The 17,249-nt window shown below is 40.6% G+C and overlaps 1 protein-coding gene across 2 annotated transcripts in view; it reads right to left on the reverse strand.

Moving 5' to 3' along the window:
• pdzrn3b (PDZ domain containing RING finger 3b) overlaps positions 1–2,240 on the reverse strand; it is a 108,555-nt gene extending 106,315 nt beyond the window's left edge. For both annotated transcript variants that reach the window (XM_028576658.1, XM_028576656.1), the window contains exon 1: positions 1,389–2,240. In XM_028576658.1, coding sequence (XP_028432459.1) covers positions 1,389–2,102 — 714 coding nt within the window. In that variant the 5' untranslated portion in view covers positions 2,103–2,240. The remainder of the gene's footprint in view (positions 1–1,388) is intronic.
• Positions 2,241–17,249: the final 15,009 nt, after the last annotated feature.

A 17,249-nucleotide genomic window follows, 5' to 3' on the forward strand; every position in this document is an offset into this window, starting at 1 on the left:
CAAATGAAACCACCAAGAAAAAAAAGGCAAAAAAAAAGAAATAAATGAGAGAGTAAAAGAGTAAAGTCTTTGAAATATGTCACTTAAAAAAACTTTGCAGATGTGTGAAAAAATAAACTTTTTTTTTTTTTAAGTAGGACAACATCCAAGAAAGGTTCCCATTCATCCACATTACTTTATGTAACACTGTCAGCAGTGTGTGCCCAATCAAAAGCTCCTCCTCCTGTTCTTGGACAGATTTTATAACTTAGCCTGATTACAGTGGGACCACTCCCCTCTGCTGATCACAGCAGCAGAGCAACCACCATACACTAATTCAATTTATTAACCGACTTATGAACTCCTGTATCCTTTATGATGTTGATAATTGGTCATTAAAAAAGGAGGCATTAGGTTTTTAAATTTGAACCATAAAACACCCTTACACCAGGGTCCATGGACCCTTTCCTCAACATGAGCCTGATTTAGATACATGATTAAACAGTGACCAGCAGGAAATCCTACATATTTTATCACTGTAGGTGGATGGGAAGAAATATCAAATCTGTCTCATCATCCCAGTGTGTATCCACAAAACATTGAGATTTTAAAGAGGACTTTTAGCCCTCCAAAATACTGATATTCACTGTCTTCCACAACACTCAGTGCAACTGTGGTGCCAGTAACTCTTCCACGCCCATGATTCTAATAGGTTACGATTGTCTCGAACATTCGATGACAGAAAACCTCAAACAAGCATGCTGCGAGGAGGCAATATAACTGCAACCTGGCTCTAGTTGTGTACAGAACTGCAGTAAATATTTGGCCCTCCCCCCATTGACTGCCAGCTGGCCAGAGGCACAGCTGACATCCATGTCTCAAAGCAGACAGTGAAGAAACTAACTTGTGAGCACTGCAGGACTCCCGAAAACTGGATCTCCATGCAGTGCAATCCTCAGATAAATCCTCAATAAGTTATACTTTCATCTGCGAGTGTAGGCCTATCTATCCAAACAACATGGAGGTCCAGTAAACTGAGATACTGAGTCCCAGAGAGCAAGCAAACATCTTGAGAAATATACAGCATTTAAAAGTGATATTAAGGCCCTGAAACAGTTGTGGGCCTGGTTACAGCAGGATGTCAGTTAAGATGGACCAAACTATACTGTATATATTTCTGATACATATTTAAGGAGAAAAAAAGGCCTCCTGCCTGGGTCTACACTATCAGAATGTACTTTTGGGAATCATATAGAAACTAGTTTGAGGTAGTCCTGTAGGTGTCTTTTTTTAAATTTTATACTAGTAGGTTAATTATTGCAGGGTTTTCCCTCAGTGACAGGGAGAAAGTAACTGTGGATTAGAAGGGGGGGGGTTGCTTGTGCTCCCTGAAAGTAGAAAGGGCTTACCTTGCAGGAGAAAGCCACGGTCTTGGTTAAGGAATCGATCCTCTCGCTGTACTCTGTGAATTTCTTCTGATATTTCAGAGCTGTCACTTGCAGCTCGGTGTGCACGGCGGAAAGTTGCGCCAGGAGTGACTTCTCTCTCTTGTTGGCTTTAATGGTCTGCTTCTTGAACTCTCTGTCCAGGCTGATGATTTTGCAGTGCAGCGCGCTGTTGTGCGCCTTCAGGGCTCTCACACAGCAGTGGCTGTTTAATTTCTTCTCTTTATGAGTGAGCGTCAATTCGCAGCCGCTCTCGCATATCCCCACCGGTCTGTAGTCGCATGTCTCCCGCATATGAGCATCCATGTCCCGGAGGCTAAGCACCTCGTCGCATCCTTTATTCCTGCACTTCTCCGGGGAGTAGTCGCACATCTCGGCGTGCTCGGCCAGATGCTGCAGCTTCACCACAGCATCGCAGCCCCTCGCGTGGTTGTCACATTTGATCTCCAGCTTCAGGATGAGGTTTTTCAGAGGCAGGACGTGGTTCAGCTCTTTGGCGGAGATCCGCTGACATTTGACGGGGCAGCTGCTCTGCTGGACGACCCAGGGCAGCACGCAGCCGGAGCAGAAGACGTGACCGCACGGAGTCGTCAGCGGGTCTTCCAGGACTTTATTGCACAAGTTGCATTTAAAATCCGGGTCCACGGTCCCCTTGAAGCGGTCCAGCTCGAATCCCATGGTTTTCAAAGTCCAAATCCAAACTTGTCGACTCCCCACCCCCGCAGATCTGAGTCGGAGCAGTGGGGCGTTTTTTAGCTGGTCATCGGTGGAGCGCTCACAGACCGACTAACAAGTACACGCTCCCTTCACTGTCTAAACTCTTCTAATTGACCGAGACTTTTGGTGCCTTCAGGTGCGCCTCGTAAGCCTACACTTTAAAAGTTTTAGAAGTTTGCAAGCCTAAAATGTAATTACTTGAGTTAACTTTTTTTTAAGTAGAAACAACCTTGTTGTGGAACTGCAAAATGAAAAAGACAAAAATCTGGACAAAGTTGATTGTTGTTAGAGGCTATGACACCTAAACGTTATACCTTACAAATTATGTAAAACTACAAAAATGCCAAACTTGTAGGCCTATGGTCCATTGATAACACTACATACGTGGTCTTTGTCACGCAAATATAAAATATAAACTCGCATACGCTAGTCACGTGACCTAAACCGGCAAATGCAATGATTCTAACAGTCAGTGAAGGCAGCATGTCTAGGGGAAAGGAATTCTCTACCGTAACTACTCTATTAACTGCGCATATGAGGTTGAGAGACAGGCATGACAAAATCTTTTTTTAGTTTTAAAAGAGGTAGTTTAACGTATGCATCTACTTGCAACCACTCTACACAACATGTTTTCATTTATTGATTCGAAATATGGGCTGATTAAAACTTTTTTAGACTAATATGATAGGCTACATTATACAGCCTGCTTGACCTAGGAGGCCCTTATTTGTTTTCATGCATAGTCTTGAATTTAGATGCAGCCTACATAGTGTATAGGGATAACAATGTAATTTAACAATGTAGAACAGGAAGCCCTATAGCTATGTTTCTCACCTGAATATTTCTAAGTGATAAACTGCCAAATTCCCTACTTAAATGTTAGACAAGCTGACATGACAGTTAGCGTTCAGGCATGCACAACCCTTGTGAAAACAAGCAACTTTGGAAGGACGTTACGAGTGCAACCACAAGTGAGACTTTCAAGTTCCAACACACTATGAGGAGGAGATCAGGTAAAAGTTGGGGAAAATCAACACCGATCACAATGTGCGGTTTGAAAATGAATATTTGAGACACCACCGCGGGAGTCTTGTTTGAACACACCTCTCACCACACTCCTTATGTAAAGAAAGCAAGGTATTACACACATTATCACTTTTCCAATTGAGTGCATTTTCAATCCCAGCAGGAGGCCCTGTACTGAATGTATTTGAATTGTAAATGAAATGCCAGTGGACACACTGGATGTGCTCAGTGAAGGAAGAGAATAGCCTCCGCTGCTTAGGCAGGAGCACATAGCCTGTTGGTTCAGACCCTGCCTTGATTAGATACCCATTCCAACCGGTTGCCTCCTCTTTCGGAAATCCAGTTTTATGCAATGCCATGCTCAATAAAACCTTTCCATATGTGCATTATCCAGAACTAAAAACAAGGGCTTATCAAAGACTTCATGGACAAAGTGTGACAGAGAGAGTCTGAGCTTCCAGGTAATCCTACACTGATGTTATGGGTTGTCTTAGATGGAGTGGAAGAAAAACTCCTTGTGCAGTCACGTCAAAGGTCCTTGTACTGTGTATATACACAGCCGGTTCCATAGGCCATTCTCACTGTACAATTACATACTTTTCTTTGCAGGTACTCTTTAGGTCATTGCTTGGTTTAAAAAAAAAAAAAAAAAAAAAAAAAGAGAGAGAAGAAATGTTCAAACAAATGGGGGAAAAAAAAATGGATGAAAAATGAGAAAGAGAGCTTATGTTTTACTTTAACACCTGTTTTATTCGGGCCAGTTTTCACAAAGTAATTGGAGTTATTTCATGCTGATGAACATCAGCTGTACATGGCCATATATAATTTCACAGTTCAGAGCTCAACCTTGATAACAAATCTAGCACTTTTGTTCAGGGTACCATTGCAGTATTATCCTGGAATATTGTGTTCAACACTGCAGAATCAAACCAGCGGCCCACCAGCTACAACCAGCCTCGCGACCTCTGGGCCAACGCGCGCCGCCTGTGATTTATCATTTCTGCCCAGTAACAAACAACCTGCCTGTCTGCGTATGGCTGTTTACTGTGAGAGTGCCTCACTCGGAGAAATGTTTGCTCTCAAAATGGAGTGAAAATAAATAAGCAGTTGTTTTGATAGACTGGTGTCGGAGTCAGAGCAAGCGTGAAGCTGTGAGAGACTGAAGCGTTTGGATGCTTGGTGGTACAGTCTGTTAAAGGAACTGATATGCTATCTTTTCGGGCTGGTCTGTTTAGGAATGTTTTCCACGAAGCTGGGTGAGGTGGCAACGGAGGGGGCTTAGATGAGTCCATGTTGGGTCCCAAAAGACAGACAACGTCCCAGAAGAGATAAGATTTAATCCCAGTCCTCCAACCTAAACTGTGAGTGAAGGATCAGGACAGACTGGACTGAAATGCCCCCCCCCCCCCCAGACCTGCATGTTTTTGTTTTAGCTGTGTGGCACCAGCTGATTCTGATTTAAAGGAATAGTTTGACATTTTTGGAAAGTTTTTTGCCAAAAGTTATGTGGTGGTCTGTTCCTTGGCGGGACGCTGTGACTCCTTGTGAGTTTTTTATACTACGGATTGAACAAACAAAATGTAAAGTGTAATAAGTGAGCTGTGAAGGTGCTGGTAGGCATTTTGTTACCTCCTTCCTGAGCCAGGCAAGCTGTATCCCCCTGCATCCAGTCTTTATGGTAAGCTAAACTGATAGCCTGGTGGCTGTAGCTTCATATTTAGCGTTCAAACATGAGAGTGATATCAATCTCATCTCATCTCATCTAACTCTTGACAACAATGCAAGTACGCCTATTTGGAGGCCTAGGTGGAGGGTGGGGGTGTGGCCTTGACCAACTGCCACTTTGCTTGTTTGAAAGCCATGATGTCTCTCTTTCTCATGGGTGGGCCAACTTCTCTGGGCGGGCAAAGCAGAGAAAGGGGAGGTAACCTTGCTCCTTATGACATCATAAGGAGAAGATTCCAGATTGGTCCATCTGAGCTTTCATTTTCTCAAAGTTAGAACAGGATACCCAGGGCTCGGTTTACACCTATCACCATTTCTAGCCACTGGGGGACCATAGGCAGGCTGGGGGAACTCATATTAAAGGTCCCATGACATGGTGCTCTTTGGATGCTTTTATATAGACTTTAGTGGTCCCCTAATACTGTATCTGAAGTCTCTTTCCCGAAATTCAGCTTTGGTGCAGAATAACAGCCACTAGAGCCAGTCCCACAATGAGCTTTTCTTAGTATGTGCCATTTCTGTGTCTGAAGCTATTGAGGAGGAGAGTGGGAGGGGCAAGGTGGAGGGTGGGGGTGTGGCCTTGACCAACTGCCACTTTTCTCGTTTGAAAGCCATGATATCTCTCTCTCATGGGTTGGCCAAATTCTCTGGGCGGCAAAGCAGAGAAAGGGGAGGTAACCTTGCTTGTTATGACCTCATAACAAGCAGATTCCAAAACGGCCCATCTGAGCTTTCATTTTCTCAAAGGCAGAGCAGGATACCCAGGGCTCGGTTTACACCTATCGCCATTTCTAGCCACTGGGGGACCATAGACAGGCTGGGGGAACTCATATTAATGTTAAAAAACCTCATAAAGTGAAATTTTCATGCCATGGGACCTTTAATGTTAAAAAACCTCATAAAGTGAAATTTTCATGCCATGGGACCTTAAAGAGAAAATCAGCAAAAGCTTTGCTTTCTTTTAAAACTATCTATCCCATAATTGATGCACAAGAAATGCGCAAAGTAATGCATGCTTTGATTGACATGAACAGAGTGGTCCTGGGTTTCTTTGTTGAACCCTCTTACTTGAAGCCTTTGTTGTAAGGCAACAGAGGGATCGTGTTTTCAGCATGTGTGATGAGGGTGTTTTGTAAAGGGCTTTGGAGTTGGGCCATTTAGTAATCATCACCACTCTTCTTTAGATATGTGAAAGACATGAGGGCCATGTGGGAAACTGCAAAGATGAGTTATTGCCGTTCAGGATGCCTTTTAATGTTGCGCTGAAACATGATGTACTTACAAAAGGAATACACTATCCATCTCGCTGTGGTTTCCCATGCGCCTGCAAGTCCCTTGGGAGTCAGTAATATTGTCAAAACTGAAGTCTAGCCCCCAAGTGATTTATACGCCAATGGTATGGTTTGTTTTTCTTGCAAACATCAGTGACTTATTGTGCTTTTCATGAGGGGAATTGGAGTTTTGTGGCTCCAGCGCTTTGAGTGAATGAGTAACTTTTAGGGCTGTTTGGAAAGATTTCAGGGTGACCTTATGGACTGGTAAGGGTTGTGGCGGGAACCAACAAGGCTACACTGGTCTTTGCTAGCATGCCACTGACAGATGGTGTGAACCAAATAACCACTCCGGCCCTGTCGGTCTGTTATGACAGAGAACAGCGGCTCAACCGTCACAACATCCTCACAGGCATAAACATGTTAATGTGCGATTGGTATTGCACAACACAAGCGTCAGCTGTTGAAATACACTCTTAATAGTATACAAGTATGACTCTCCAAATTGATTGTTAACATGTCGTGCCACACAAGCAATGTCTCACTTAGTGCGATTGTTAATCAAATGCAGAAAAACTCAAGTAGATCCACAGAGATAGTGATGGGCATAATATTTGCCGTTGCTAAACAGATCTTTATCACAAACTGCTGATGTGTACATGAAGGAAAACCAATACCTGTGTTGCTTTGTTTTCTCACAGCAGGCTGTTCTGAGTTCTCACACGGAGGTTAGAAACAGGATGTCGGTCCGTGGAACCCGGGTTTACCCAAAACAACAAAACTGCACAAGAGAGAAAATCCCCATTTTATATGAACTAAGTCAAAGTCTCAGAACAAAGTCTGACCTAAATCTGCAGTCTCACACAGTAGCTAATTAAATCGTCATGGCAGAGATGTGCAGACAGAGTATACAGACAGTGGGCCTTTGCCCTGGCTGAACTGCCCTTCTGGACCAAAGAAAAACAATAATTATTATTATTACAAGTTTTGTTAGTGTTGCCACTACTACTGCTGCTGCTACTGCTATTATTAAAAATAATTATTGAAAGAAAGCCTGCCCTCTACACCTTTCTTTCTTGGTTAGTACATGAATGAACATGTAAGTCTTCTATTATTATGGACGTGATCTTTAGTTAGAAGTTATGGTTTGGCATGGCTGCTTTGCATGTCTGCCTGAGACTAGTTTACTGACTCTTCAATACTAAGCGTAATAATAATAATTGATGTGACCGTGTACCAAATGACTTTCCCAGGATAAGAAAAAAAACAACTTGTTCTGCAACAACTTATATGCAATAATGATTGCTGTCATCATTATTTTTGCAATGTGTATAAAGATTTGGGGGGAATTCCCATTGTATTGAAAATGTCTTTCTGTATTAGCATTAGTTATCTTGTAGCTCATAGTTGCCTAACACTGTTCTAAAAGTGTTGACTGTTGTAACGTAGCTTCATAAATAAGCTACATTAACAGACAGAGACGAAGACACCCATTTTTACAAAGCAGCAGGAGACTCATTATGACTGAAATATCGAGCCTTTTACCATCACTTCTTACACAGTTTATTTCCATAATTATCTTTGTCTCTTCATATTTTCTTATAGTTGGACGTAAAACTAACAATATTATATACATTAAAGCCTATTTTGTAAATTAGTTGCATCTTTGACAACAATGTAAATAGATAGGGTTATACTACTGTATACTGTGTTCTGTGGTGATAATATTTTGCTTTATACATTCCGAAAGGAATTTGTGCACATTGGGAAACACTGGTGTGAGGAGATTAATGAGTTCTGTGTCCCAAATGGATATAATATGTATTAGTGTATACAGCAGTTTTCTGGCCTGCAACAAAAATAGTTGGCCCCCTGATGAATGCTTAAAGCTCCATTGTGTAATTTTTTGAGTTGATTCTTAGCAAAAAAAAAAACATTGTTCTTTCACAAATATGTGCTCATTCATGTGTAATTACTTCCACCAACTAATCAAAGTATTCTCGTAAGCGTAGAATCTGCCATTCAGAATCATTCAGAATACATACGAGCCCATTTTATATATGTCAATGGCCCATACGAGCGAGTTGCTCGAATAACGGCCTCCATCTTGAAAATATGTTAGCCAAAGAGGGACATACCTCTGCCTTTTGTGCTTTTACACTCAGTGGCACCGTGACGAATGCCAGAGGGAGATTACTCGCGACTGCCGGCAGATTTGAAAGCCTGTTGAAGATGGAGGATCACGCCTATTCTCAAGGACATGTAACGGAGTCGCCAAGGAAGTTAAAAAGAGAATTAAAACGACAACGCGACACACAAAGTTGGGGTTAGAAAGTAATATTCAGTTGGTTGTCATATACAGTTTCACCGGTAGATGGGAGAATTTCTGACACAATGTAGCTTTAAGTTTTTCATTTCATAGTTTATAGCAAACATTTCATGATTTTTCATAAAACTGCTGTACATAACAATGTATGTACAAGGATCATGTAAATCCCAATAAATATGACCTCGTAACATCATCTAATACTATGAGAAGCATGCACACCGAACCATGGATCCCCGTTACTGTGTGGAAACCAATACCTATCAAAGCATCTGTCATACTCCAACAGAACATACATTTCTGTATATATTATGAGACTTTTTTTTTGCCAAATAAGTATTAACACAAGCTGCTGTATCTTTGTTAGCCCAAACTTACTAAAAAAAATGGCATCAGCTCTTTGTTACAACTCCAAAACAAACAGTTCTATAAATCACAAAATACGCTTCCCCATTTCTTCTGTGATGTGAGCCAAATAAACAAGTGAAATGTGAATATTCAACTTACCAAATTTTAGCACTGAGAATCCCATTGTTATCCCTTTTCCAATACAGTTCTATAAATCTATTATTTAAAGATTTAAAAGAAATAAACAATCAAAAATATAAGAATGATTTCCACCATGTAAAATGTTTGCCCAGTAATGAAGAATGCTGGGGAAAAAAACTGGCCTATGGTTGAATATAATTGCTCTTAATGTACAGCATTACATTTTATATTCTCAAGTAATGACAATGTGTAATCATGTGTTTCCTGGGTAAATATACCTGAAAATATCTGCAGAGTGTGATCTGCGATAGATCTTTTATAAAGCCTTCAGGATTTTTCAGATGGACTAGCATAATGCATTAGTTACAGAGGTTTCCAAAGCACAAGTGTGTAATATTAGGAACAGATGAGTCCCTCTGCAGGGGGGATGAGCGGAGGAAGGCACTTGAGAAGTTCCTTTCTGAAGCCTGTGAAGCACTGCTGATTTTCTGGAAGCTCTGTTCCCACTGGATCCATAAATAACATTCAAAGTATACTTGGCACATCTTATCTTGGCTTATTAAAGATGAAAAAAAACAAAAACGCTTAAACAAAGAAGTTAAAAGATGGATATGATTTCAGATCCATATGAAGCACATTTAAAGGTGCAGTAGGTAAGACTTATAAAACTAACTTTCTGTCATATTTGCTGAAACTGACCCTATGTTCCAGTAGAACTACATGAAGCAGGTAATAATAAAAAAAAAATCCAGCTCCTCTGGCACCACCTACAGCATGTAGTGCCATTTTCAAAAATTCACCGCTCCCTGTTCAGATGCACCAATCAGGGCTGGGGGGTGTCTAACTGCCTGTCAATCACTGCTCATGCACACGCATTCTCCCTTGTGGGGGGAGGGGCTTAGGAGACCGTTTTGGGTTGTTGTTGATGTTATACTTTTTTGGCTAAGTCCTGGATCTTTGTAATCCTACCTACAGCACCTTTAACGTGTAATACATTTTACCATTCAAAGATTTTATTTTTTAATTAGAAATATGCAGGCCCTAAGGATAAACATGTCGGTATATCAATTTAGGTCCTGATCTTCCCTTTAGCGCCACCATCAGGTCAACTTTTCTTGACCATGTGAAAAACTAATGATTGAATCTACAGTAGATATTGATGGGCCATAAATAATAAACTACTATTTGTGGTGACCCCCTGATCTTTACTTTATCGTCAGCATAAACACTTCTCTTAGAATACAAAATGATCAAATTCTAATATTCAGTTCCACGAAATACATTCATGCTCTCCAGAAAATGACACCTTTCCACTGCGGACCCTCATTGACCTTTCCTTCTTACTATGACTGCATGCACTGTACATGTGGATACAGTTTAGCCACTCAGCCTTTCTGCCAATTTGCCCATCGGCCACTCGTGGTACTGCAACAAAAAATCCCCTGCAGAATGCCATAAGCATTTCCCCATAGACTGCCATTATAAAATAGACACTTGTAAAACTGTTAACAGGACAGCTAAAACTGAAAACAAGGTCAGTTATCAGTCTTTGTATTATGAAGTTTTGTACCATGAATGCTCTTTATGTGCAAAACCCGGAGCCTAGAGAAGCTATTTTTTACGTGAGTGACTTCATCCCAATGTCAAGTCTATGGGCTGAGCAGGCAGTGTCAAAAAAAAGAAACACTAATGTATGTGTGCAGTGAGCCGCTGGGAGAGACATTTTTATTCAAATGAATGGGCACCATCTTGGAGTCCAGTATCCATTTCTTATAATACATTCATCATGCAGACACAGACAGTGTAGAATGATCAAAACAGCGTGCATGTTCACTTTCAATTGTTATAAGAGAATAATCGCCTAAATCCACCGCCTGCAAGTGCCCCAAAACAATCGGTTATGATATTGTGCATGTGTTTTCTGACGCTGTATTGTATAAACTATGGGTTTTGGTGAAGCTGTTCTAACACCTGAAGCAGTGTGACAGCATGCCTGCAGCTGCAGATAAAAGCTGCTATGCTGAAAGCTTCTTGATAATGAGAACAGCAACCATGAGCCAGAAAGCTGGGACTATGGCTATAGTTTACACTTTCTCACGCATGGTTGATGAGCATGTGCACGATTCCTTTCACTTTTGAGAATTGGTCCGCCATTGATTGTTTTCATACATAAATACCAACCCCCCAAAATCTGTCATTTAAACTACAGATTTGTTTTTGTTGTTGATTTAACTAATTATGGTCACAGGAAGCTTCATGTAAGTTATCTATGACAACACATCTTTTTTTCAAAATCCTAAAAGCAGGCTAAAGGGTTAAAAAATGAGAGTGGACTCCTGATCCGTTACTTCAGCTGACCCAGCGAGGGGTTCATGAGTTCCTGCAGAGAGCGAAGCCAGATTGCAACTCAACCGAAACAGCGGATCTGACGGCGCAAGAGGAAGTTGCATTTCAGTGCCACTCGCTCACCACAAAGTCTCTAGGCTAGGTGTTCAGTGACCACTCTGCCTCCATTTGCGTCACATCGTATGTGGCTGATGAACATGACAGTATATCCTCTCTCTATAGCAATCGGAGTCAACAGGATGGGACACATGCAGATGCTTTTCTGTTTTAGCACTGGCGTGCAGTTTAAATACATCTTCAGCAAACAGAGACAATTCTGAATATAGTTACTGAGCACTGTCAACATTTCTCTGCTTTTATTATACACGTCTGCAAGCAGCTCATTAGATTACTTATATTTGAATATAGTAAATGGTAACACATACTTATGTAACAAGACCAATGCTGGATATAAACACTGCCTGGAAGCTGTTGTTATTATAACTTAGATATGAAATCTCTCTCAGCCGCAAAAATCACATTTATTTCTGAGTGTATATTAAAGGGCTTTTTTGGTTTGAGTTCACTTTACACAAATTGTAAAATGCAATATTTTTCAAACTAGATCAGCATCAAGATTGATATTGAGATACTTGAGATTTTCACAGAAGAGAAAAAGGAAAATAGGGATACAGGAATAATATTTCAGGGGTGGGCGTTTGCCACCCCGCCCCCCCCCCTTCTAGACCCGCCTCTGGTCAACAGCACAAACAAAGTTCACCAAAGATGAACTAGACATGAGCACGTCACACAGATTTATTTGACTCCGGTGAGAGCATCCATTAGTATTGGCAATTCCATTGAAATGCTTTGATTCCACCACAAAAGGTTGGTGTGACCGGCCCTTTATCCTGAGGCTGTATCCACATATACAGAGACAAGGAGGAAAAAAAAAAGAGACAAACTAGAAAACACAACTGGAGTTCCTGGTGAGTTCAGCTCAGTGAGCTCGGCTAGCTACAGATAACGCACAGTTGGCTATTGGAAGGAACTAAATATGGTCGGGAAAAAGACTTCAGTCAAATAATATGTGGTGAAGCTTGGCGTTGCCCACATTTAGGGAGAAGGTTGGGATACATGATTGGGTGAACGAAGCGTCTGATTGAGCAGAAACTTCCGGTTGTTGTTTCTAAGTAGATTTAGTTGCCTAAACTCAGCAAAAAAATTAACAATCAGATCAGATCACTCTTATGTATCATTTTTATCTATTTATTATTATTTTATTAAATTAATTATTTATAACAGTCATTTGTAACATTGCTGCACTGACAAACACCAATATGGAACCAGTTCAGAAAACGCTCATAAATTTTGTTTTGAAAGACAAAACAAATGATATGTTTTTGTTAGGTATGAGGGCTTATTGTAGGACACGTCCTTATACATTAATATTAGTTCTTGTATAATTAATAATCAAATGTACAGAAGAAAGCAGAGGAATAACATTGTCCACAGATAAGTAGGCGTGACCAGATCCACTTTATTTTTTATTTTTTTGGGGGCATTTTTAGGCTTTTATTATATAGATGATATTATATAGATATAGAAGATGTAAAAGCGGAGAGAGAGGGGGGAATGACACGCAGCAAAGGGCCCCAGGTCGGAGTCCAACCTGGGGCCGCTGCGACAAGGACTGAGCCTTTGTACATGGGGCACACGCTATCCAGGCGCCCCGACCACAGCCACTTCTTCTCAGAATAATTAAAGCCATTCATCCAGATATCAGTTCTTTCTCCTGGGAATGTCTCAGGACCATTTCAGTGGAGTGTTCACTTAAATTAGAAACATACAGTAGGTGACAAATACTGGGTTAAAAAAAAAGCAAGAATAATGGACTGACATTATTGTGTATGTGATCAAGGACAAAAACAAATTGATTGGAAAAGTCAAACCAGTTGTTCTAGCAGCGCACCATGGCGAGAGGGGGGAGCTCACTGAGAGATAACTCAATATGCACGGAAACAGGGCAATGGCCTGTGTAAGTAACATTAGGAGCTAATCGGAAACAAGCCCCTTCTAATTAGCCATTACCAAAATAACAGACTGAGGTCATAGTTATTGCTTTCCCTGATGGGGAACGCTGGTCTGGGTTTGACTCAATTTGAACGGTTGCAGAAATGAGGTATTTTTAGACTCCAAGTTTGAAATGCAACCATTATCTCCACAGACACCTTCATAATCAAGTGACTGTTGTCTCTGATGTTATGTATTGTCATGTGAGTGAATACAGATTAAAGAGTGAACTGACGTCAATTATTGTATTTTGATTTATTGTTCTTCTCTCCATCTTTAGCTCATAGCTGGGGTGTGATCTTCGAGATCACTTGTCAGGCAATGTATATGTTGAGGAATTGGAATTTTCTGTTGAAATCGTTTAAATTCACCAAAACCCTTTTTTTTTCCTCAATGAGAGTCTTACTATGAGCAATGTAGTCCTACATGAACATGCAATCTTCTGCCAAGGTTAGGCTCTGTGGGGGGTAGGCGGTATCCCATACTTTCTCTTTTATTGCTCTTTTTTTTTTAGTCATGAACATTTACATCATAGATATAAGCTTGACAAGTTTCAAGGCTAATTGAGAAGGCTAATTGCTTAGAACAGGGGGTCTGGGGGTTTCTCAGAATTCTGACTTCTTTTTTAAAATCAAAAAAAAAAAATTCTTAAGTTTTTTTTTTCCGAATTCTGACTTTAAACTCAGAACTCAATACATTTTTCACATGTGGCCCTAATCCTCTTCCTTACTTACTGGCCTATAAGGTAGTCACTAAGGTAGCCATCCACAGATACAGTCAATCCTAAGGATTCACTGTGCCACATCATGCCAACAATTATTAGGCTATTTTAATAGCTTACTATTCTATACAAAAAAGGTATGCATGAAGGCTTTAGGCCCCCCTACATGTAATTGTAGGCCCTGTTTAATATGCAACTTCATTTTATACAAACTACGTAGTAGGGGGTCCCTGCTTGATCCCTCTTTCAGTTAGGGGGTCCTTGGCTTAAAAAACGTTGAAGACCCCCTGGCTTAGAAAGAGCTGCCAGACAGCTGTTGCATAAGTAAATCTAATAATTTATAATGAATTATTGCTTTAAATTAATTGAATTTAGTGAGTTCATTTTGCCAAGGAAAGATGTGGAATCACCTGATTGCAGAGCTGATTATACTCCTCTCTCCCTGTGCTACTTCAGATGCCTGAGAGGCAAATACCTCGACGCCATTCGGTCCAAAGGAGTCTTTGCAGGCTGCCAATGCTGCTGCTGCTGCTGCTGCACTACCTGGCCAGATCAGATGGGAATGGAGATAGCGTATCTGCTTATATTCTTTGGAGCGGTGTGAAAACAAACACCCCCCCTTTTCCACAGCTGAAGACAACCTTCCTGTAAACACTGTCCAAAAAAAAAAAAAAAAAAAAGCCCACTCTCTTTTATTTGGCTATTTTAGATGCTGGCTGTTCTGCTGTGGATCATGGTGTGAGATAAATCTCACAAAGGGAACAGTGTGTGGGCTGGTCCCGAAATAACATGCGGTAGCTTTGGTTTAAAAACATTGTGTGCAAAAATATGTTAATTCTTTGTACAGAGTACCTATTTAGTATCCTAGTATCCTATTTAGGATTCCAGTTTCTGACCTACTTATTACACACAAATGAGCAAGGCTTGAATATATATTCTGTGTTTTGTAGAAGAATATGAAATTATTAACTTTGAGGCTGTCCTGGTTTGCGTCTTTGAACACATTGTGCGCCTCTTTTGGATGCTGTAACGACATAATGTAGAGTAGATGTGTGGTGTGGACTGAATATTGATAAGCAAACTCCTTAACAAACAGTGAAATGACAAATAAAAGCTAGAAAAATACAAATTCCACACATGAACAGAAAGCAGAGTTGTGGAAAAATAAACAGGGCCAGATTAAATGTAAAAAGAAGTTACATGGTAAAAGGAAAACATATTAATTCAGAATATGCTAATATGCTTTTTGCCAGCTAGACTATACATGGCGCTCAATAGACACATTCACTAGCCTGGAGCTAATTTGAGCCTAGTGTTTACTAGTGGTTTATACAGTCTGAAAATGAATAGAGAATACGTTTGTCAAGGAGAAATGAAGCAGAGACAATACCTGTCATTTTGTTTGTTTAGCCCATCCTAAAAAGCAAGTTGACATCACAGCTAACCATTCTGCAAACCACGCATCTGTGTGTTAGAAACGCAATACCGGTACTATCTTTTCTACTGCTCTAAACATCCAATGGTTTCCATTAATTTCTTCGTGGTATGACAATCTACAGTAATGCAATATAAAAGCAAATTTGTTGATTTGATGATTGATTTGAAAACTCTGCATGGCATTACCTCATAACAATAATATAACTTTGACAAAAATGAATGCAGACTTGATATTCCCTGGAATTCAAGCAAGTTTCAAGAGTCAGCATCACTACTCTTATCCTGGGGGAACATCAATGGAAACCAATGGCTGCCTGGAATGAAAAATAGATCCAAAATTCTAAAACTCGTATACCATGCATTCAAAAATGTAGGATATGGCCTTTCATGTCTAAGAATGTTAAATATTTTTGTTTGAAGTCCTCCAAGTCAAACAATAAAATCTGTTGTCTATTTCTAGAAGGACACAAAAGTGTTTTCTGATTTTATCCTGTTTTAGGATGGAACAACACTATGCTTAAGGTCAGGTAAGGTTTAAAAATTAGATTGATTAAAAAGTGAGGACATTTTTTTTTTGGTTTGGGTTAAGATAAGTACAGGGGACTTTCGTTGGTGGTTACAATAATTAACATGTGGCCATGCTTTAATAAAACTAAGTTGGTTGTTGGTTTGAAAAGGTAAATGCTCCCTACATGGACCTTTGTTCCTGTCATAATTACAACAGTCGCTAGAGGGTACTGTCACTTTAACATAAACATAAGTCGATTTGGGGCACTTGCCACAATGAAAGTTTAGTTAAAAGGCACGGTCACACACACGTTAGTCACGCTTTGCCAGACCTTCCTCAACAGCGCTGCAGGGGAGGAGGGTCTGGCTAGTCCACACAGCATTCCGGGATGGGAGAAAAACGTGCTCTGGTTTATTGGCATTTCTTTAAACCAATCACAATCGTCTTGGGCGGTGCTAAGCGCCGGATGGAGCCACGGTGCCGCTGCAAAATAGACTCAGTTATGGTGGAACATGTATTTTAGTGGTGCAACAGAAAACTCAGATTGGACAGATAGTCTAGCTAGCTGTCTGGATTTACCCTGCAAAGATCTGAGGAGCAGTTAACCACAGTCATGAGAAATCGACCAGAGTTTAAAATTATAACAGAAAGAAAGCGGAAGGTAACAGATTATCGTCCGAAAAGAGTGACATGCGGTGGAGCAATCCTGGAAGTGGAATGTCGTGGATATAGACTACACATATGTGAATGCAAGCGAGTGACCATCCGGCTGGTTAAACACATCAACAATCAACATCTCCTCCGTCTTGGCTCCTTTGGAACACTACAACCAAACAAGGTCAACCACACACACTGCTACGCTATTGGTTGAGGTTGAAGTTCAAGCAGAAAGAAGACCTGCAGAAAACATTTGGGAACCATTGCTTTAAAGCATGTAACCATACCCAACAGTGAGTAAGTTTACATGCACACCAATATTCCACTATAATTCTGAATATGACAATATTCCATATTTGACACACGTCATTTAGGCCTAAACAACATATTCCGGTTGGATATTCTGGAAAAAGGCCTTTTTCCGAATATAGTATTTTCCGATTAAGACATGGGGGATATTCCGGTATCATTCGGGTTTTAGAAGCATTCTTTGGACATGTATGTAGCACATTTGGAATATGCGTCTCAATCAGGGTTTTTACCGCAATTT

This window comes from Perca flavescens, chromosome 4 (genome assembly GCF_004354835.1).
Source record: "Perca flavescens isolate YP-PL-M2 chromosome 4, PFLA_1.0, whole genome shotgun sequence".
In the NCBI taxonomy this organism is placed as follows: domain Eukaryota; kingdom Metazoa; phylum Chordata; class Actinopteri; order Perciformes; family Percidae; genus Perca; species Perca flavescens.